This window comes from Pyrgilauda ruficollis, unplaced genomic scaffold (genome assembly GCF_017590135.1).
Source record: "Pyrgilauda ruficollis isolate IOZ18807 unplaced genomic scaffold, ASM1759013v1 scaffold45, whole genome shotgun sequence".
Classification (NCBI taxonomy): Eukaryota; Metazoa; Chordata; class Aves; order Passeriformes; family Passeridae; genus Pyrgilauda; species Pyrgilauda ruficollis.
The window spans coordinates 971,463-995,120 of NW_024526044.1; the positions used below are offsets into that span (position 1 = coordinate 971,463).

The 23,658-nt window shown below is 40.8% G+C and overlaps 1 protein-coding gene across 3 annotated transcripts in view; it reads left to right on the forward strand.

The window, feature by feature from the left end:
• The window catches only part of DIDO1 (death inducer-obliterator 1), a 48,274-nt gene extending 26,330 nt beyond the window's left edge, over positions 1-21,944 (forward strand). For 2 of the 3 annotated variants that reach the window (XM_041478524.1, XM_041478525.1), the window contains exons 8-17: positions 4,764-5,211; positions 6,073-6,232; positions 6,650-6,766; positions 6,989-7,093; positions 7,538-7,673; positions 7,811-8,357; positions 9,176-9,329; positions 10,320-10,409; positions 11,032-11,227; positions 16,867-21,944. In XM_041478524.1, the coding sequence (XP_041334458.1) occupies positions 4,764-5,211; positions 6,073-6,232; positions 6,650-6,766; positions 6,989-7,093; positions 7,538-7,673; positions 7,811-8,357; positions 9,176-9,329; positions 10,320-10,409; positions 11,032-11,227; positions 16,867-20,231 (5,318 nt within the window). In that variant the 3' untranslated portion in view covers positions 20,232-21,944. Of the gene's footprint in view, positions 1-4,763; positions 5,212-6,072; positions 6,233-6,649; positions 6,767-6,988; positions 7,094-7,537; positions 7,674-7,810; positions 8,358-9,175; positions 9,330-10,319; positions 10,410-11,031; positions 11,228-13,105; positions 13,314-16,866 lie in introns of those variants that run through there. The other variant, XM_041478526.1, reaches the window with a different exon arrangement.
• The last annotated feature ends 1,714 nt before the right edge of the window (positions 21,945-23,658 follow it).

The window sequence follows — 23,658 nt, forward strand, 5'->3', positions numbered from 1 at the left end:
AGCTGGACACAACACAGCCGTCGGCTCCTCTCACACTGCCTGGAGGAATTTCATCCTGGGCAAAGAAAGTAGATTAATGTAGATGGAAGGGAACACAGGGGAAACATTAAGATGATGTTAGACACAGAGACAGTGCTGGTGTATGAACAGCATTATGCCAAAATCTTAATTCTGTAGAGAAAATTACAGTACTCTGCATGGCTGCAAGATTTATTGCACAGAAGTGTTTTAATGTCCTGTAAGAGGAGCTGTGATGCTTTTTTAAATTTAGAAAACCACCAAAAAAGACAGCTTTACTGGAGTCATTGTGAAATGAGCTCTTCAGGTGTAACAGCCTGTGGTTTATCTCCGCAGCATTTAAAAGTTTTAACGTCAACTAGAGCCAGAAATTCAAGTTCTTTTGAAGAGCTGTGATACGAATAATTTTGAAACCATACAGAGAAAAGGAATAACACATTTATTCTAGTATTTAAAAATTAAAAAAAGTAGGTAATAGTTTCAGCAAAACAGCTGAGATAACTCATATAGAAACCAGGATTAGTTTTTGAAGTGGCTTTCAAAAGCTATAACTCCAAAGAAGGATTGGGTGGAGAGGGAAAGGGGAAAGAGCCAGAATAGACTTAAATGCTATATTATAAAGAAATTTTCTTTAGCCAGCAGCCTCTGGGTGTTGGTGAGGGGCTGGGATACAAGTACAGCCTGCAAATTCTTCATGCAAAGTTAACAGCCCTACACTTTGGAAATCCTGCTTAATTTGGCCTCCACAATGGCCTGGCAGTGCTGAGACACCGTGTTGAGAGGTTCAGAAGCACCTGGAACCGTCGGGCTCGTCTGTCCCAGCAGATGCTGTGGCAGTTCTGCCCTGCGTGCAGAAGCCTCGTTCACAGCTGTGTGTTGTAATGTCAAGTGTAACTGCAGGGGAGGGGTTCTGTGTCTGTCAACACCTGATGGGAGAGATCTAGTTCTGTCTGTAGTGAGCACACCAAGCAATGCTGTTTGTTAAGCCTGGGAGCAATGAAGGGTTTTCTGCCAGAGGATTCATTGGGTTTCACCTTGGGAACGTGTTGGCTCATTAGCTGCAGCTGCACCTCGGTCTCTTTAGCCCACGCCTCCCTCCAGTCACTAAGGATCCTATTCCTGCCCTAAGTGGCCCATGGGACAAAATGGAGCAATTAGGAATTACTGTTATTTTAAATTGTGTTTGTGACATCAAGCCAGGGCGGTTCACCTGGGTGTTTAAAGGGCTGAATAGAAGAACCACCAAATGCCTTATTCTAAACTGCCAGTGGTGAGACTCCATGTTAAACTCTTAGGTGGGATAAGTTGATCAGTTCAGTGCTCGTCTCATCCTTTTATTTTAAATTTGGTTTAGGGCATTTATTTATAGGTGCACTGGAGCTACTGATGGAAAGGACCAAACCCACCATGGTATAAGACACAGTGGCCAACGTGTGCAGTAGCATTGGCTGTGCCTTCTCATGCTGCCTATTGACTGCAGGGCCAAGCACTTGGAAATCATGGGTTGAGGGAATACCTGCTCCATGATCTGTCTCATCCATTTGCTGAGCAGCTCTGACATCTGTTCAGAAGTAAGGCTCCGTATGTATTGGCATACTGCTCTCAGAAAAGAGCACATTTTTCTTTCAGTGCTTCCAAACATAAACCTACCATGTTCCCATACCTGTCAGGAGGTGCTGTCAGCTTTGGGGTGTGCTCATGTTGTGGATAAATCTGTAGGAGAGTGATCTGCTACCCCAAGAGCCAGTGCTGATCCTTCCCCACCCTGCACTGGCTGCTGCTGGGTGTTGGATCTAAGACTCGTGTAATGCACAGTGAGTTGCTTCATCTGAATTATGGGACAGCACATTGACACTGAAACCCAAAACTTGGTAGAACAAAAATTTTGATTTCTCATTGTCAAAACAGGATAAGAGGGTTTTTTACATTAGTCTCATGTGCAGGTGTTTGTACAGAGGATCTAAGTATTCTGGATTCTTCATCAAAACCTGCACATTCTTGATTGGACAGTGTCAGTTTAACAGGACCTTGGTAGTTCTGGAGAACTGAAAGTCACTTATGACTGAGTTAGTACATAAAGAATCTGTGCCATCCATGTCTGATCAATGAGTCCATGAGTCCTGCTCAGGAGATGCTAGAAATCAGTGTAAAATAGTGTAGCTTGAAACAGTCAGGTGTGCTCAATACTAGGAAGCTCTCTGCATGTTTTCCACTGGCTGAAGAAGCATAAAAGTCACACACCTTAAGAACAGTCATGGTGTCAGCTGGCAGGTTAAAGGATGCCTCTGTGTGTCCTTGGACCTTACAGACTCTGGTGACCTTCAGCCCCACAAATGTCAATCTAGCTTTGTACTAGTAGCTTTTATTAATTTATTAATTTATTTTACAAATCTTTATTCTTACTGTGATATAGCTGTTTGTAACAGAATGGTGTTTGGTGTTGGTCTAGTTCTTATACATACACAACATCTGATGGACACAAAGTATCTTGATTCTGCTATTTTTAGTGCTATCAATATAGTTTTTGTTAAGTACTTTGAACTAATCATTAAATAGATAGTGGTTAGAGAATTGAGAATAAATTTGCAGTCATACTTCTGCTGTAACCACAAAGAACTAAACATAGTATTGAGGATTGAATTTTGCTGTCACTTTACAAGCCAAGCTGTTCTGTTCTGCCTTGCCGTGGCAGGTCACAGAGTGTGCTGCTGTCCTTCCTGCCTGGAAAGGTACAGGTCTGTGCAGAAGATAAATAAACCAGGAGAAAGAGAATGGGAGTAATTCCTGCAGTGTTACCAGTGCACACGTTTTGGGTATTTGCCATCTGTCTCTTCAAGACTGACCTCAAAATAGGTTGGCTGGTTACTTCTCAGGTTCTGGGGACCCTGCTTGACCAAATCAACCATACCAGCAATAGTTCCTTATCCTCTTCCTCCCTCCTGGCATTGCCAGAGTCCTCTTGACAACTGGAATAATGTTAGGGGAGACATACAGAGAGACACTCTGGGTCTCAGACAGTCAGGAATCAAGGCCAGTCTAGGGGAAACTGTGGGAGTAGTGTGAGGGTAATAATTGCATTTCATTTATAACAAAATCATCACAGCCTGTGAAATTATTTAATGTACTTTGTCAGTGGGTTTTGTTAACTACACTTGAAGTAGTTAAATCTGGCTCAGAAAAAGTCCTCAGTTGTAAAACACTTCTAGGAGAAAGCTGGGAACAAAGATACAGTGTCTCTGCATCTTCTGGCTTCTTGTGTTCCAGCAGCAGTTGAGCACACACCCTTGCACTTCACCTTACAGAAGGTCAGTTCCTGTGGTGTTTCTTGGCTCATCTCCTGCTGGTGTCCATGGGAGCTGCCAGCACCGGGGGCCAGTGACAGGGAGGGGGGTGAGAGGGGCATTGCTGGAAGTGCATGCTGCTGTCCAGGGAAGGGCTGCTCTCCACTAGGCATGCACAAACTTGCAAGGCCATTTCTTCAAGAAATAAGGTAGTTTAATTTGTCCCTTAAGAATACCAAATCCTCTGCAGTATGAGGGATGATTACATTGGGAATTTATGCTGATGTGGGGGGTGTTTGGAACTAGGCCCCCCCAGGAGGGCTTGGTCCCCATCAAGTCCATCTCAGGACAGTTTAGACCTTTTCCAGTGATTTCTGCTCTCATCAGAGCAGACCTGGGAGGTGAAGAGGGACCAGCTGGTCCTTGGTAGAGTTACTGGAACTCCTGGATGTTGCCCAGGAGGTGTCCTGCACATCGCACCTACAGACCTCCAACAAGGTTTGAAACAACACTATTATAGGAGTTGATTTTTGGTAGTTTCGCTCAGAACCCATCCTCATTTGAGCTCTCAGGATCCGTATGCTGGTGTTTGCCCACTGTAACTTTGATGACTTGTAAATGATGTTCTGTTGGAGAGAGATGTGTACGTTTTAGGGTTTGGCTTTTTTTGTGTGAACTGTTCCTGTCAGTGCCAGAAGGTGGTACAGATGAAATGCAATTTAAAAACATACTTATTTTTAAATGCCTGTGCAAGTATATCTTTTACACGTGTGAAAACAAGAGCTTTTACTTAGACTTAGTAAATTTTCTTGTAAACAATGTGTATCAGTTATTACATTAGTAACATTAGAATTTTCAAAGGAAAACTGAATATTTTGAATGGAATAGTTTGAGAATGGTGAGAATTCAATGGCTACAGCCTGACAGCAGTGTTAATGTTTAAATATTCTTTAAATCTAGACTCTAGCTAGGAGCTGAATAGTTTTATTAAACTTCAGTAATATTCAGCTTAGGGTAATATTAGTACAATTTCAAATTCATGGACTTTGTTGTCAGGTCAACCTCTGTAATTAACCGATTCTGTAAAGTACTATGAGACTTCCTCTGTTTAAATGTAGCATGTGGATTGTATTGCATTATTTTTATTTTTTATATGTGTAAGTATTTGGGTTGATTTTGAAGCTTAACCATGAAATCCCACTGAGGAATCTTTGAAGGTGGTGCCTTTTCCCCCCCGCCATTTTTCTTATGCACAAAATTTTCAACAAACAAGTCAACCATGGCATGATTTTAAAACTTACTTTTAACAAGGCAAATGAGAATAGCTTAAACTGCTTGCCTGGTAGGCATTCACTGGATATGGTATTTCACTGACTTTTCCTTATATATTGGTATTAGGTCTTCATGAATCTGAAGTTATAAAGTTAAGCCTTTAATATTGTACTTTCCTCTTTGTTTTAACAGCTCAAAGGGAAGAGAAAAGGAATGAAGATCGAGCAGAGTCCACACTGGCACCAAAGAAGGCTGTGGTAGCTATTGTGGAGAAACAGTCCTCTTCTCTCACCAAAAATCTGCCTTCAAAGAAGTCCCCATCCTACTCCAACACCTCACTAACTAAACCACCAATTAAACCTGCTGGAAGTTTCAAAGGTGTCATTCCCAAGAAACTTTGGCCTTCTTCAGGCAGTGTTCCTTCCAAACAGTCACCTCTCTCTCATGGCTCATCAGTTGCCAAGAAAGCAGCTCCGTCTTCCAGTTTGAGTGGGGGACTCAAAAAGCCTTCACTGTCTTCCGTGCCAGCTGCAGCTGGAAGTAGTCAAGCAAAAGCCTCAGCCAGTCCTGCCCAGTCACAGCCCAACTCTCAGATTCGACAGAATATTCGGCGATCCCTGAAAGAAATTTTATGGAAGAGGTGGGAATTCAAAACACTTTATATAGGAAGCTACACCTAGAAGTAGCATGGAGAGTTTAGTTTGTCTTGAGGGATTGAATTTATGCAACAAATTACTACAAGTGCAATCAGTATCTCAGGGTTATATTTGAAATAAAAATTCTTGATAGAAAATAAATGTGCATGTGATAAAGCTTCTATAAAAAGAAACCTCACTATTCCATTTATATTGAGACAATTACAGTAGAAGGATTAAATAACAGTTTAGAATTCTGTGAAGCTTTTATAATGTAGGTGCTCTGAGTTTTAAAGTCTGGAGATGTAGAGTTGTAGTGAACATAGTACAGGAAATACCATAGTTAAAGGTCACTGAAGGAGAGATTCCCTCCTGTCCCAACATGAAAATCAACAACAAGAAATTCTTGTTAACAGGCAGCTATCACTTAGGACAGGAAAAAAATAAACAGATTTTCCCACAATAATTATTAAAGAGAATGACAACCATAAAGACTTGCCATAGAGCACTGCCCTCTGGTAATGTTTCTGAAAAGACAATCCTGGTCACAGTGGGGAATCAAGGACTGAAGCTCAGGTGCTTGAGCTCCCTGTGTCACTCCTGGCAGAGAAACTCCAGGTGGCAGTGTCACAAGCAGGAGTCTCCCAAAGCTGTGTCATCCATGGCCATCAAAACCAATAATTAAAGTTTGCCAGAGTTCAAGATCCTGAGATAGAGTTTGGCTTTGAGGTTTCATTTAAAGGAGTCTTGAGCCCTTTCTGGGTGAGGAGGCAGCTGAGGTCAGCTCTGAAAAGTTTGGTTTTTGTGACTGTACCTGACCATTTACCCCTGACATAACCACACATTCCTGTTCTTGTTTGCAACAGAGTCAATGACAGTGATGACCTGGTCATGACAGAGAGTGAAGTAGGGAAAGTGGCACTCAACATTGAGAAGGAGATGTTTAATTTGTTCCAAGTGACAGACAACAGATACAAGAGCAAATATCGTAGCATCATGTTCAATCTCAAGGACCCCAAAAACCAGGTTTGGAATATTCTTAAACAGTAAACTTGTATAGAAATGTGCTTTTGGGCTTGAATGGTATGTCAGACTCAGCATTAGGCGTTTCAAAATAGAGACTTATGAATTAAATGATAAAATATTATAAAGCCATTCAAGCATTTTAACATTTTTATCTTAAGTAGAAGTTCAAAGCCTGCTTTAGTTGGTGATTGGTGTTTATACAGTCTGAGCATTTGATGTGATGTATTTATTATATTTGGGATTCATTTCATCCCTGATTTCTGGTTGCTGCACTTTTCCAAGTTTGCTTATAAGTAGATGATATTTTTAACAGAGACTTAAGAAACTGGAGCAGGTTTTGCCTGCTCAGCTCTGGTAATATTGTCAGTTACCTGAGCAGGTTCCCTTCAGCATGGCAAAAGTCTCTTCTGTTTTCAGGGACTTTTCCATCGTGTCCTTCGTGAGGAAATCTCCCTGTCAAAACTGGTGAGAATGAAGCCAGAAGAACTTTTATCTAAAGAACTGTCTGTGTGGAAAGAGAAACCAGCTAAGGCAGTAAGTAATGCTTTTTTCCCTATGTCCTTAAGTACAAATTAGGAACAAGTTTGCCAGCCTTTACCACCCGTTATACGTTAACGCACCATTTTCTTCCTAGCAAGACACTAATAACATTCAGTTTCAATACACATCTTCCCTACCACATAACAAATGACAGCAAAGTACAGAGTAAAATAAATATATAGTGAGCTTTTACCAACACTGTTTTGTTTCTTTCAGGTGGAGTCAAGAAGCAAACCTCACGAAATCAAGAAAACAGCTGTAAAACGGGAACATGTGCCTGCTGTCAATATGGAGGATTCTCCACCAGTATCTGACTCTGATGTGAGTACTGGGGCTGTTCCTTCAGATGAGGATGTGGAGGGGGAGCAATGGCAGTTAGAGCTTCACATTTGGGCAGATTTTTTCACTGAACTGTGGGGATGTCATTTGCCCACTGGGTGCGCTGTGAGCACTCCTCAAGTGTGAAGGACTGCAACAGCCAGTGATAGGTGTATTTTGCAGGCACTTCAAAAATATTGTGTGCTTTTTAGCCTTTGATGTCAATTTATAGAAAAATCCTTTCTTTGTGAACAAGAGCTCTGCTTAAAAGCACCGTGGCTTGAAATTTGGATGTGTATCATGTGATAACTTTATCTAACATGATATGCTTTAAGCAAGGAATTTTATGTATTCTTTTAAAAAACTGAATTAACAGTTTTCCAAGTATTTTTTTATTGTTGAAGTTAATGATCAGCTGTAATATTTTTTGTGTTCAATCACTTTTAGGAACAGCAGGAGTCAACCCGAACTGCACCCAATTTGAACAGTCCTCCTTCTCTAGATGTTTTTAGCAGCATGTTGAAGGATACAACAAGTCAGCATCGAGCCCACCTTTTTGACCTGAACTGTAAAATCTGTACAGGTATTTATTGACAATGCTGACCTTGGGCACAGTTAAAGAACTGTTACTTAAGTGTTGTTTGTTTATTTGTTTTTTTGAAATAGTTTCTCCAAACTACTGTTAAATACTAATCAAAAGCTCTTGATATAAATCTATAGGTCAGATTTCAGCATCAGAAGATGAGATACCAGCTAAGAAAGTGAAGTCAGGGCCTTCTGCTAAGAAGGTGGAGTCGAAATCAAAGCCAGAAGTGCAGGCCAAGTATGAGAGCCCTGCAGCAGCCCCGGCAGCAGAGCCTGACAAAGAGCCCGTCGCTGACGACGCAATGGAAATTGATGTTGAACCAGCAGCAGAAACAGTTTCTCAGCCAACCACAGAAGGGACTTACACTCCTACAAGCCAGAGCCAGAACAGCACAGACTCTGCTGTCCCTGAAGAGGTCTCTGCTCTCGCTGCCTCCTGTGCTGGCCCTGTTGTCACAACCGTAACGGTTTCTGGCAGAGACCCCAGGACAGCCATGGGCAGCTCCTCTGCGACCGTGACAGCAGCCCTGCGTCCTGGGCCCGCAGCTGACAAAGTCTCCACGGTGGAAACCAAACAAGAAACTTCCAAACCAGTTATGACTGTCCCCAAATCAATACTGACCAAACCCTCTTCCTCACCAGATCCCAGATACCTGGCGGTTCATCAGTCACCCAACATCAAGTGCGTATCCTCAGCAGCTGCCACATCCCTCCCGTGGCTCTGCAGATTCCCATGTGTCCCATATCCTGTTCTCTTTCCTTCAAACAAAAGGCTTGTTGAGGTTTAAAGTTCAGGGAGCCTGATTCACATTTTTAAAATGCCATCTCTCCTCATTTGCTTTCTCTAGCTTGGTAACGTTTTCAGAGCATCAGTGTGTGCATCAATAGATGCACAGAATATCAACAAAGATTCTACTGTGTTCCAGCAGAGAAATAAAACTTGAGGGTGTCATGCAGATTTCGAAGTCTGAATATACAGTAATATCTAGAAAGACAGTACATGGGGGAGATTGCTTAGAGGTATTTCCAGATTTTCATCCTGTATTAAAATACTCTTGCATCTAAATATGAATTAAAATTAACCAATTGGTCAGTTTGAAAGGAAGTGGATTTCTTTCACATTCTGAGTGTACACAAATAGTAAAAATAAATATTGCTGAGTATATCCTTTTGTAAGTTTTATTCATAGCAAGTTCTTTTACTTCAAAATCACTTTCAGAAGGATATTGTTAATTAGTGAGAAGTCTATAACTGGTTTTAGAAAAGTCATACCTTTTGGCACCTCTTTGCTTGCCTGCAGCTACAAGTTTATTTTCTGCTATTCTTTGCTATTTTAACTATTACCAAGTTAATGGAAAACATTAACAAAGCATCTAGTAAAAATTTTGTTACTTATGTAAAAGGAAGTATCAGATCAATAGGAGAAGGGAAGAAAATTTAAAATAAAGGGCCCATCCTCACTGGCATTCTGTAACCTTTCTGTTTGGATTTGTTTTGCAGTGCCTCAGAGCCTCGCTCACCTCAGGACAGCGACACTTCCCTCTTTCTCTCTCGTCTCAACACCATTTGGAAAGGATTTATTAACATGCAGAGTGTGGCCAAATTTGTCACTAAAGCCTATCCAGTCTCCGGGTGCTTTGATTACCTTAGTGAGGTGTGTGTGTGTGTCTGGAATGGGTCTGTGCTGCAGTTCCTGCTGCTAGAAAGGCTGGGGGCACTGTGTGTTTATAGAGTTACATTAGAACTGTAGCAATGGTAAAGGACATTTTGTAGTAATGGAAATGTAGCTCAAGGAAAAAAACTCAGCCTTTAAAAAATTCCTCTCAAATCTGTGAGAAATTCTGTCTTTCAACGTGTTTATACATATGTTAGGATCTGCCATGGAATAATGGCTTTACATCAGCTTCCTTGTCTAGGAGCCAGTGTTTTAAAGTGTGTGCCTTGTTCTGTTCTCAAACTAGAAGGGTCACTGATGTGATCTGTTAGAAAATTTTGTTCAGCTGTTTATGAAAAGTATCAACCATGTTACTAATTTTCAAGTAAAACCAGTTGGATGATACTGTTCTGAGAGGCTGTACATTCAAATAATGAGACAGTAGAAAGCTTTATCTTTCTCTTTTTTTTCTCTCAAGGGCATTTTAGGTGACTTAGGAATTTTCAAACACAAATGTGTGGTTTAGGACTTAATAGGGTTTCTTGTTCTTCTGAGTGCTGCTTTTGCTGAAACGAGTTTCACTGTCCTTGTGACAGGAAATTCACCAGAATTCAAATGACTTGGGGTCACTGCAAATGTGGAGAAAAGCTGTATTTCAAATAACAGCTTCCCTATAAAAGCCAATATATATGTATATTATAGTTTCCCTATAAATGCCAGTAATGGGCATACAGAACTCTTTGATGTGTTGCTACTGTCCCATGTTTGATGTGTGTATCTGTTCCATGTATCCTGTGGGCCTTTGGGTCACATGCCATGATTAAACACCTCCAAATTTAGGAATAGCCTGTCTGAATTTAAAAACATATGTACAAAATTCTACTAAAATTTAACTATCCACTGGGCTACTGGGATGGGGCAACATGCACTGCCTTTTTTGGTTGTAATTTTTGGTTTTTCTCACACTACCGTGTAATACTTCTTGTTTAGGATTTACCTGACACAATTCACATTGGTGGGAGGATCTCACCGAAGACAGTCTGGGATTATGTTGGCAAACTCAAATCTTCGCTTTCTAAGGTATTCACTTAAAATCCTTTGCAAAACCCAGAAGAAATAGACAGCAATGTAAAATGACAACTTTTTATAATACTTAGTAGTAAACAGCAAATACTGACATAGATCACACATAGAAAACCACCTAAACCACTTCTTTGAATTTTTTATTTATTTTAGTAATGTGTTTATTGAGCTGTAAACTTTGATCTCTCTTTCCAGCACAGTAGTTAAATCCTCATACTATTTACTAACTGAAATATTGAAGATTGAAATTCAAATATTAAAAAAAAGGAACTTATCATTTAATGTATTTTAGTATTAAAAACACTTCAGAGGTGAAAAAGGATAGACATTATAGAGAAAAACATGAAACTAAGAATTTTCCATTTCTTTTTCATTTGAGCCTCAAGCTGTTCAATTTGATGTAAGATACACAAGTAATTTGTGTTTCTGAAAATGACAATAATTCTATTTTTATGTTGCAAATTGAAAAGCAGTAGTCTCTTCAATCTAGAATGTTGTCCTGAAGGCATAGTTGGAGTGATAAATGTGGAGTTTATTTTACCTCTGGAATTTGCCCTTTACCATTTCATGTGCTGGTATGTTACAGGTTGAATTTTTCCACTTTGCTTTTGTATTCCAGGAATTGTGTTTGATTCGTTTCCATCCTGCAACAGAAGAAGAAGAAGTTGCCTATATCTCTCTCTACTCCTATTTTAGCAGTCGTGGTCGTTTTGGTGTTGTAGCTAATAACAACAGACATGTCAAGGATCTCTACCTGATCCCCCTGAGTTCTAAGGACCCAATTCCTTCCAAACTCTTGCCCTTTGAGGGACCAGGTAAGCACAAAACAGGGGAGGTTCAATGCTAGGTAAAATCAAGACAAGACAAAAGGCAATCTGAGACGAGTTGTTTAATGTAATCATTAGTTAAATTTTTTATATAAAACCAATTTTAAAGTACTTAATTAGGGAAAAACTGGAAATCAAACTCTGCTAAGATAAAATTGTCCAAACTTTAGTCTTTCCAACAAGATGCTCATATGACTTAGGAGAATGAGTTTACATGTAAAATCAAGGATGTGGAACAGCCACTATATTAAAAAAAAACCAAGCAAAACCACAAAAAACTCCCACCCTATTATCAGCAACTCCTAAATTCACAAACCCTAGACCCTTACAAGCCATTGACCATCACTTAATTCAAGCAGGAAACTTATCCCACAGAGGAGTCAAGGAGGCAGAGTGAAGACACAGGTAACATTTCTGGTGCTTCCACTGCACTGTCACAGTCCATGCTGAGTTAATCTGTACATGCAGTGTGGGGCACAAGGTGTTTGAAATGTTCTGTTCTACTTGGATCAAACTAGTCAAATCACTGACTTCAGAAAATCAGTCCTTCGAGGAGAAAGGGACCCATTCCTTAGGGTTAGATTCTTCTATCTTTAGATAAAATTACCTGTAATAATGAGTTTGACCCATGTTGAACATGGTGACAGAAACTGAGAATGGATTCAACTGTGAAACACCCTTCTACAAAATTCAGAGTCATCTTCATCTGAGGATAAGGAGATGCATATGCTTAGTTTCCAAAGAAAGATACAGGTTTTATAGCAAATACCAGGTTGGGAAGCTGAAGAGCTGCAGGCTGCAGTGAAGGCAGAGCTCCGTTGTTGTGGCCATGGCTGGCGCTGCGTGGTAGGTATGGAACAAGCAACAAGGAGCTCACGTTTCTGGGGGCTGACTGAGCGCTGCCCCTCAGATACAAGTGTAGCACAAAACTCAATAAAGCACTCTCACAGCGTTAATGCAGGAGCAACAGTGGCTGGGAAGGTTTTCAACAAGTGGAGCATCATGAGTTAAGTGCTGTCCCTTCCTCCATGAGATGGCCAAGGGCACTTGCTCTGCATCCCCAGACAAGATTTTTCTCATACACTTCAAATCCCTTATCTGTCCTTCAACAGAGCACAGACTAGGTGGTTGTTTTTAGGCAATAGCTAAAAAGGCAGGATTATTGCCTTGTCTAAATTACTGTATAACTAGGATTGTTGAATCTCAGCACTTCATAGTCTGTAATTTATTGAATCTTTGAAAGCTAGGCAAAAACTTAATCCCATTTCGTAGCCAAGAACTGAAAACACCAAATACAGAACACTTTGGCACAGGGATGTAGGCAAAGAATCTTAACTCATGGACTGGCTTTTCCAGGCAGAAGCAAAGAGATACAATCCTTTTTGGGCAGTAGCACAAGGATGGGATTGGCCATTGCATCTGCTGTAAATGTCTGCTGGTCTGATAAATAACTCAGTTTACCTAATTGTTGCCTCTTGCATTCCTGTGGAAATGCCAGCTTTCTGTTTTACACTTTTTTTACTTCTCCATTATGGGTTTCATTTCAGATGAAACGGTTTAGCTTGGATTGAAGGTTGGCAAATGTAGCCAAACTTTACTTATTAGTAAGAGATATTTTTAATATCAGACTGGTTTTGCTGAGTTTGAAGTGCACAAGTATTTCAAAACTGGAAGGAGTTGCTCAGAACAAGTTCAGGTCTCATCTGCAGGTCTTCATGAAGACAAATTTTATAAGTCAGGTTTGCAAATTGACATAAATAGTTGTAGGCCACGTAGATTAAAGGTTAACAGAAACAAGGTTCCAAGGGCAGGCAGGCCATGAGATGAAACAGTCACAGAAAGTTCACTAAAGGGTTCTGCCATCAGGTAACACTTGTTGGAAACTCCTGTGGCAGCCTTTATCTCAGCTGTGCTGTGTTGTGTTTTAAAAGTGGTGAAAAGAATCAGGTAAGCTGTTCCTCTTGTTTTGTGTATGTATGAAAACCACATCCTGTAATCCACACCTTTTTAATGATATCTGATGGCATTTACTGTGTTTTCTTACTTTCACAATCAATAAAAATATTTTGTGGAACGTGGTCATTGTCTCCTTAAATTTAATCGTGTGCCTTCCAGTAGAGTAGCAAGGCCTGGAGAAGCATTGCCTTTAGATGGTCTATCATTTTTAGATAAATATGAGCTGAGGGGGGAGGAGGGAGAGGACAATCAAACCCTGCCACTCCAGAAATCCTAGTTAGATATTCCAGCTGTATCATCTAGTTCCATCAGGCACGTATGGATTAGGAATTTCTCCTGTTTTCTGATGGATTGGAGTTGGAACACAACTGAGGACTGCGCTAGTGCCTAGAAGATCTGCAGAAAACTTTGATGTGGGCAGCTTAAAAACACAGGAAAATGGAGGGTTATCCTGATTTATATTTATTAACTCAGATATTTATTACCAGATTTTATGTGTCATGGGCTCTTCTGCACTGTCCTCTTGCAGTGGTTTACGGTATGTGAATTATTTCTCTCTTTCACATACACATTACCACTTTCAGTTGTAAAAAGTAGCATAGTCATACTTAATTACTAATAGAAACAGAACTAATAGATTATTAGAAATAGAACTCATAAATGATTTATTGAGGGATTTAGTGGTGATGGGAATGTAACAACTATCTTATGTAGCTGAACTTTAATAAAACAGACTATGTATATATATATATCAGCAAAGATTCCACAAATGCTGGTATGTTCTGGTAGTTTTTTTGGGGACTATAAGTTTTCATAAAATATGAAGGCATGAAATCTCCTCATGCTGTTGCAATGGCCTTAAAAAAACAAATGCACCAAAATTTTACCTGAACTGTGAATGGAGTTTGTTGTGTTCAGCTGAGCAGATTTCATTAGGAAAAGCAGGAGCAGTAGAGGAACGTGGCATTACAAACCTGAGTTTCTGTGCCAGTGGAGCAGTGTCACAGTGCTGGGAGCCATCTGTGGCTCTGAATTAAGGGGGCACAAATCTGATGGCATTGTCAATTGCTGTCATGATTAATTGGGACAGATTTTTAAATAGCATTGATCAGATACAGATAAAGTCTTGTGTTGGTCTCTGCAGTTTAAAATTCACCACAGGTGTGCTTAGTCCCTCCCTCGGGTCTGTCAGGGACGGGCAGAAGCTGTGCCTTCAACAGTGCAGGTCAGCTTTTACCAGCTGCTGCTGGCAGGGCAAGATGGGGCCAGTATACACCATATAAATATGGTAAACTTGATCTAATGAAAAAATGTATTTAAGGCCAAGAAAAGTAAATATTAATTCAATACTAGTGTTTAGTAGATCCTGTTATATTGGCTTTAGTTACAGGAAGTAACTCAATAAAACCAGACTGGGGATTTCAAATGCATAATAGGATAATAACTGTTATAAATAATTTAGCACTGAAAACTACTAACTCTGCCAGCACAGCTTGCAGCACTTCTAAAACCTGTGTTTGTGAAAGGCAGTCATTTAGCAGTAGTGGCAGATTGCAGTCAACATTTTGTTGTTCCTAAAATTAGGCACTTAAGCTATTTATGGATATTGAGATAGAACAGGACTATGGCCTTTGAAAGCTGCTCTGACCATGTGCCTTCATTGAAGGAATCGTGTAGTATTTGATCTCTCAGAACTGAGTGGGTGTAGAAGTCAGCTTAGGCACAATTTCTAATATTTGTGTAAAATTCCAGTATCAAAATGTTACATTTTAATGGATTTATTCTATGGTGTCTAAATTCTAAACATGGTAATTTATAACTAATGCTATTAACTTGCTGCTGGAATTTTTTGCCTTGAAAGTGTATTAAAATTTTATCCTGTTTTGATTAGTGACTTGATCTGTATTTCTTACAGAAATTCAAACCTGATTTCTCAGTAATTGCTATTTATTAGATATCCTGCCTGATGGATTTTTGACACCTGTTTATTTCAGTTATTCAGTGTTTGAAATTCATTGTGACTAATTGCATAAATCACAAGTCTCTGCATGAAATTTGGTAATCAAAACATTTAACAACAGTAGAACAGCAAATGCCTTTTGGCAGTTTCTGGGTGAACTCCTGTTTGTGAGATGCTCTGCACTGGTCAACACCCACCAACTGGGGAGTTGTTATTCGTTAACATCAATTTAGGAAAACAGCTGATGTGTTTTCCTCTCTAGATGGTAAATTTAGGAGTCCCAGTAAAAATTCTGAGTTGTTTCACCAGATTAATGTATGTGTGATGTGGTTTGCTAATGCAATGTATCACCTGCTGTGGGCTTTGGGGGTTGTGTTGGTAAGAAAAGGGTCATGGTGCTAATAACTAGATATTTTAAATTGTTGCTTAGTGGGAAGTTGGTTTAATAAGAACAAGGACCATATATATAAAAATCTCACGGGATCTTGAATAGAAGGGTCAACATAGGTCAGAGCTCTCACATTGCTATTTATCCACAATGAGTATTACCTTTGATTTCATAATATTATCTTTTATTTCACAGGTTATTTTATGTTTCTATATTACTTCTTCCCTGCTGAATAGAAATCATAACTAATGGCACATATAGGGAGGACAGTGGCCCTTAAATGAGGGTCTTTTAAAGCCCATTTAGTCCAGAAGTTAAAAGATTCTCTACATTTGCCACCACTCTATGTTAAAGGATTTAGTCCCTGCCCTTCATTCTAGGCATGTTTATCTGCCAGAGGAACTGTGCTTGTAGGAGGAAAAAATACAGGAGACAGGCCTACAGCCCTTTGCATTTTTCTTCTTTATCTGAAACTTTCTTATAATTTCTGGATATACTTCTCCTTCAAGTCTGAAGCTCTTCACAAAGGAGCAGTTCTGCTCAAGGTGTTTTTTACTGACACACCAAGGCCTGATTCCCGCCCTGTGGCCAGCACCTCCAATGCCTTCTCACCCCACACCAGGTGCTGGCCCAGCCAAACACCTCTCCTGGGCTTCTTTGGGACATCTGCAGTTTCCCAGCTTCTCACACCTCTTAAAATAATGTCTGGCTGGAAAAAACACAACAAACTGGGAGTAATTACCAGCTTTAAAACTGTTTCCAAACACTGTTTGATGTGATCTGTTTTGCCATTATTGGTGTTTGTTTAACTTGGAGATAGACAAAATATTTATAGATTGGTGTCAATGTGGACTTTTAGCACAGGTTGTATGACACAGAGCAATGTTTAGTCCAAGTTTTCTCACTTTTCAGTATCTCTGTTATATTTGCAAGCTAAATGTAAATATTTGCTTTTTCAGGAGGAGAGGTGGGGGTAGTTGAGCAGTAGAAACAATGTAAAGATACAAAAATAACAGCTTGCTTCGGTTTGAACTTCTGCAGAAACACTTTAACAATGATGCCTGGTGCTGCAGTCCTTTATTAAATATGTTGGGGAAGGAATTGAAACTTTTAAACTTATGTATAAATACATATAAAAAGTAAGAAATACAAATGCATATCTTGTGGACTAATGAAAATTTCTAATAGGTCTGATTGATGTAACTTAGAAAACTATTACCTTTATGACTTTTGTATCTGCCACTTTGTAAAATAATAGGTTTCTATTGAAAGCATCATTAAAAATCAGATTTTTACATACACAATCTTTGTGTTCTCTTTCAGGTCTTGAATCATCTCGGCCAAATTTAATCCTTGGGTTGGTTATCTGTCAGAAGGGGAAACGTCCTGCCACTGAGACAGAAAAAATGGAGGAGAAGCGAAGCAGAATTCAAGCACATGAGGAAGCCGAGCCATCCCTGTTCTCTAAAGGGCCTCCAGCTTCACAAGAGAAGAAAACTCCAAAATACACACTTTATTCAGGAGACTCCACCATGAGTACAACACCACCTGGATCTCCTCCTCCACCTCCACCCCCACTTCCTGTTCCAGACACCTCAGCAGTGACACCTTCAGTATTAAAAATACTGTCCTCCATTAAAAGTGGCCCCACAACTACTGTGACCCCAGCGATTTCAACAGCTGCTCCTGCAAGCAGCACTGCCACACACTCCTCATCCTCAAAAACGGCCACGCCTCTTGAGCACATCCTGCAGACCCTCTTTGGGAAAAAGAAAACTTTTGAGCCTCTTGCTAAGGATTCTGGAACTGTTCAGTCTTCCAGTCAGGAAAGTCAAGCTGCAGCAGAGAGCGGGATGTCAGCGGTTCCTCTGTTAGATCCCATTGTGCAGCAGTTTGGGCAGATGTCCAAGGACAAAGCCATAGAAGAGGAGGAGGATGACAGACCTTATGATCCTGAGGAAGAATATGGTCCAGAGAAAGCCTTTGAAACACAGACTGGTGAGAGTGACAAACACTACAGTGTGGAAAAGCCATCTACTACAGCAGAACTAGAGGATGAGGCCTATGATCCAGAGGATGAAACTATCTTGGAAGAAGCAAAAGTTACTGTTGATGATTTACCCAACAAAATGTACACAGACAGTAAAAGCAGTTCTTCAGAACCGTCTGCTTCATTTGTGTCTGATTTATCGGCATCCTCCTCCTTGGTAGAACAGCAAAAAATGTTGGAAGAATTAAACAAACAAATAGAAGAACAGAAAAGGCAGCTAGAGGAACAAGAAGAAGCCCTCAGACAACAAAGAGCAGCTGTTGGTGTGTCAATGGCTCACTTTTCAGTGTCTGATGCTTTAATGTCACCTCCACCAGCGAAAGCTTCCCTAATGAAGCCTGAATTATTCCATCAGGACCAGCAAGCTACACAAAAAGTAGATTTACCTTCATCTTTAAATCAGCAAGCACAATTAAACCAGGGCTGTGACCCAAGGCAGAACAGAGATCCTCGACAGGCTCGAAGGATGGTGACAGAGAATGACAGTGCTGATTCTCGAATAAAGCCGCAGGTAGTACAGAATGAGATAGCCACAAGAGAAGTCACTCCAGCAAGTTTTCCAAATGCTTTGCAGACTTCACTTGGTAAGGAAGATAATGCTTTAATTTCCACTACTCAGCCTGGTTTTACTGCTGATAATTGGGTTTCAAGTGAACAGACATCTACTGTGCCCCAGAAAGAGACATCTAACAGCAAATTTGAACACACCATTCAAGTTACTTTGGAAAACTTGAGTCAAACAGCTTCTGGAGATCCTTCTGCTTCCAAACCTATTCGTAAAGTGCTCCTTCCAACCCCACCAAGTACATCTTTTCAGCCTAATTTCTCCACATCAAACGACAGCCCATCTTTGCAAGATATGCATCAAGTGTCATGGTCAAATGAGTCAAAGGAAGCAATGGGAAGGGATTCCTTTTCAAATGCAATGTTTCCTCAGCAGGAAAAGGCAGCTGGACACTTTGAATCAGAGATGGGTCTTTCATCAGTGCAATATGATGAACAAAGAAATCCTCAGTCTCATCAGTTTGTAGAACAAACTGAATCTGCACCAGCTCAGAGTGAGGGTGGACCTCCCCCACAGCACTTTGAGGAAAACCGAGTGTTTTCTATGTCTGGGCAGAAAGGGGGACCTCCAATGATGCTCAGTGCACCTGGAGGACCTCATGGACCTAATTTTAGAGGGCCAGCACCACAGTTCTCTGAAGAGCACGGTTTTCCAAATAATGATGGGCAAAGAGGACCTCAGTCTGGAAGATTTGGAGGTCAAAAGGGTCCCATTCCTTCCTTATTTTCTGCGCAGCATGGACCACCTATTTTTGGTGATAATAGGGGCCCTGCTCCTTCTTATCATGGTGGTCCAAGAGGAATGTCACCACCTCATTTTGAAGATCATAGGGACCCTCACATGGAACAAATGGAATTCTCAGATTCCCAGTATGATGAAATGATGGGGCCTCCAGGACAGTTTGAAGGACCAGATTCCCCCCAGTTTATGGGAAACAGAGGACCTTCGCCTTTTCCTTTCGGAGGTCAAAGACGACCCCCACCAGGTCAGTTTAAAGGACAGAGAGGAGGCCCTCAGTTTGGAGGGCCAAGAGGTCCAGCCCCAGGTCATTTTGGGGGACCAAGAGGACCTCACCCCAATCAATTTGAAGGGCAGAGAGGTCCGGCTCCAAATCACATGCCTGGTCCAAGGGGACTTTTGCCACAGCCATATGAAGAACGGAGAGGGAGCCCACCACCCAGATTTTCCAACCAGAGAGGTCCAGGACCACACCAATTTGGAGGACCAAGAGGAGGCACACCTCCAATGTTTCCAGAAGATGATGAACCTCCTTCTAGATTTCATTACCAGGGTCAGTCACCACAAGGTATGAAACCACCCCCAAGACCACTCCTGGACCTTCCAAGCCATCCACCAACTCACAGAAAAGAGATGTGGGAGGAAGGTGGACCATCTGCATCTCTTTCCAATATGTCTGGACAAGGACCTGAGTCGGAAGGACAGTGGTCCACATCTGACTTCCGAGAAGGCAAAAATTCTGACTATAGAGGCCAGACATTTGAAGGGAGACAGAGAGATAGATATGAGGGAGGAAATAAAGATAAGGGTTTGGATCAGCCAGAGCTTCAACAAGCAGATAATCGCCAAGGTAGAGGCTTTGAGGAAAGACGAAGGGATCGAGAACATGGCAGACCTTGGGAAAGAGACCGTGGCAGAAACTGGAGCAGAGACAGGGACTGGGAGAGACACAGAGAGAAGGAATGGGATAAAAATAGAGATAGGAGCCAAAACAAAGATAGAGACAAGGATTCAGAGCGGGGTAAGGACTGGGAAAGAAGCAGAGACCGAGACAGGACAAGAAACAGAGAGAGGGACTCTTACAGGAGACGTGATAGAGAGCGATCAAGAAGTAGAGACAGGGATCGCGACAGAGAGAAGGACAGGGACCGGGATCGAAGCCGGGAAAAGGAAAGGGATCGAGACAGAGATCGAGATCGTGACAGGGAAAGAGGGAAAGATCGCAAAGATAGGAGTAAGAGTAAGGAGACTGGTAAAGAGACAAAGCCAGAAACACCGAAGGAAACTCAGAAACCAGTGGAAACTGAAGCTTCATCTTCCAGCAATCAGTCATAGAACTGTGACAGATACTTCCCACAAGTAATACACTTTGGCAACACAGCAAGGACTGCACATCTGTAAATACTGTACATATTCTCACCTTTGAAAAAATTCTGTTGTAAAACTAGCCTTACCTGATGTACTGACAAATAAGCAATTTTTGAACAACTGTGAATGAAAATAATCAGATAGATGAAAAGCAAGAACATAATGGACTTTCACTTGCTGCATTTTGTGCATAATGTTTTTTCTTATAAAGATTCACAACGTTACCTGTACTGAAATTTTGTTTTTTCTACTTGCATCTTTATCTTAAAGTTTCCATTTACAGTACAGAAATGGAAAAAGTCTAAGAAGAGCATATTGCTTTTTAAGATTATAAAGTTATGTTTTCCAGTAACTTGAATTGTAATTTTATAGGAGAATTAAATCCAGACCTGAGGAGCCATACCTTTACATCTCATTTACGTGATATTTTGGTGTCAAAATTGTTCCTACAGCACACACTAAAAATGTTGGTGTCATGTTTCTTTTACAATGGAAGGGTCATGTGTTTAGGAAAAAGCTGCAAAAGAACAGTGTTAATAATTACTTGTGACTGATGGAGGATTTGAAAATGGAATGTTATAAGCTTCAAGTGCACTATCTTCCTTTTATATACATGTATTTTGGGTCTGGAATCCATCTGTTAAGTGTACAGCAAAGAAACAAGTCATGCTTTGTTATTTTTCATGAGGTTTTAAATATCCCATGTTTACAAACCTGTCATTAAAGAAAATACAAGAGTAGCACCTTTATAACCAGCAAAACTTATAAAAGCATCAGACATTTATTTTGAAAAGTGGTAAACCAAAGGAAGGAAGAGCATTTGGTTAAATAGGCCACTAAATCTGTTACTTAAATTGTACTGATTTAGTGGAGCATTTTTTGGTTTTGTTTAGGTTTTGCAGAATTTTTCCACAGATTTAAGAAATGTCCCAATTTGATTGAACTTTTCATTATAGAAGTGCTCTTTCATCCTAAAAGGGCTCTTGAAAAATAAATGATACTGTTCTTTTGTTAGGCCCTGCTTAGGCTGGCAGTGTAAATAAAACTCTCCACTGAAAAAGACACAGCTGCATTAAAGTTTAAATTATGGTGGTACATCATGTTGTGATTGAAGAGGGACATTTTTCGTGGTGAAATACATCACATTGCTACTTCTCATGTAGTCCTCAAGCACGTAATTCTAAAGTGTGAAATAAAACCCCACTAGTTTATTTGAATGTGTAAATTGACCGCTGGGTAAATATTTTGCTATCTTGCTAAGATGGATTTGGAAATGTAAAATTGAAATCCTGTAAACATTTTGCAACTTGAGGACTATATTACAGGTAGCGTGTGTGTCACCACAGTCACACTGGTGCATCCTTGAGGTCCTTGTACATCCAGGATTTGCTGAAATGATCATCTGTGTCCTGAACCCGAGGGAAAACGGTAACATGCAAAGAAATCGTATTAAATGCAAACATCAACTGCGGTGTAAGATTTTTTTTTTCCTAATGAGATGTTTCTAATTTAAAGACATACATAAAAGTATGCAAAATGTGTGTTTGTTTAGGTTTACTTGATAGAAATTTCTGTAAATTGTATTTTATATGGCAAAATATATCACTGTACATTAAAATATGAGACTTCACAGGTTTTTGTTACTGTAAGTAGAATAAACACCTACAGAGAGCTGTTGTCCATTTCTTAAATGTGTATGTGTATATTATTTTCTACATTTTGCTATTTATAACCACTAGAGACTGATGGCAGAGGGGTTTTGTTTCCTCATAGTTTAATGACAGACATATTGCAGGATGTCACAGCCAGCCAATGTTTGATTGCAGGCCCTCTAAAAAATAGCAAAAATCTGTGCTAATCATTCTTTTCTCACTTCTAAGGCATTCCCTAATTTATTTTGAAGGGCTTTTTTTTTTTTTTTTTTTTTTTTTTTTTTTTTTTTTTTTTTTTTTTTACATTTGGAACAGAATGCTTGGAATTTAAAAATTTTTGCATCAAAAAATCTGAAGAAAAGAAAAAGTTTTAATTCAGGTCACACCGTTTATGCTTTTCTTGGCTTTACATTGGTATGAAATAGGTGTGTGGCTTTTCATTTTTTAGGAAATTCTCCTTTAGTAGTTTGGGGGATCTGTTTATGCTTTAGGATCAGTAAATCCATCCTCACAGAGATCAAGTGGCAAAAGAATCAACAGCATAGGCTTTGTTAAACCACAGCTTTATGCAGTTAACAATCAGCTGGAGATGGATTTTGCAGCAGGATTCCTGTATCCTCCACAGCAGGAGGTGGTAAAAGCCAGGCTGAAACCAACATAATAATTTAACTCAATTTACAGAGACTAAAAATGGCACTGAATGATTGTCCTGAATTGCAAGAAAGAGAAAAACAATTCTCTGGCTTTGTCCAAACTTTTGATTAACATGAAAGAACTCACAATTTTGAGCTTTTGTCTATGTTTGTACTAAGCTAACATTACAAAGAATATTTTGATAATTTTTTTTCACAAACCCCCCTGCAAAGTCTAGAACAATATAAGCAGAAATATTATTATTTCTGTAAAAGGCTGTACTGTTCCAACTGTGGCCATTGTAAAGGGGAGTGTGGAAGAGGATTAGAGAAGTAGGAAAGCGTGTATTGAGTTCAGCGTGCACAAAACTGCATTTAAAGTTCCTGGGTTTGCGTCTAGAGGGAAGTCACGAGTGAGACCGTCGCACTGTGGCTGCATTTCATGGAAATGTCAGTGCACACTGCCTTGGGACATTTTTTTCCTCAATTTCCCCATCCGCACGCCGGGCCGGGACGGGCCGGGGACCCCTCGCTGCCCGCTCGGGCTCTCCCCGCGGGGCTCGGGGCTGAGGCGGCTCTAGGACGCCTGGTGGGGAACGACAAGCGACTCCCGTTAACCCAGCTGGTTTTTCCCGTCAATCCAGCTGGTTTTGTTGCCTTTTCCCTCCTGCACAAGTTTGCCTCCGCCGTGCCGCGGGCGCTGCTGTTGGTGCAGCTGGGGCAGTTCCCTCAGCGCAGCCCAGCCCTGGCCGTGGCTATCTCTGTCAGCTTTCCGTTAGCCACAAAGCCAGCTAACAGAGTTTAGCCGTAGGCTAAGCAGCCAGTAGGTTTAATTAGTTAAACTTTAGCATAACAGCGTGTACCCAGCCAAGCACCGCAAATCAGCTAAACCAGTAAACCGTGTGTCCAGAACTCGAAATACGTCTGTAAACACACGTTGCAGCCGCACGTTCTCCTTATTTCCTCACAACACCGCCGGCCCGGGCCCCGCTCCGGGTCAGTTTCAGCCCTGAGAGGGCGGGCGGGGGCGGGGCCTGCTCCGCCTCAGGGGCGGGGCGGGGCGCGCGCGGCCCCGCGCGCGGGCGGCGGTTACGCGCAGCCGTTGGCGGC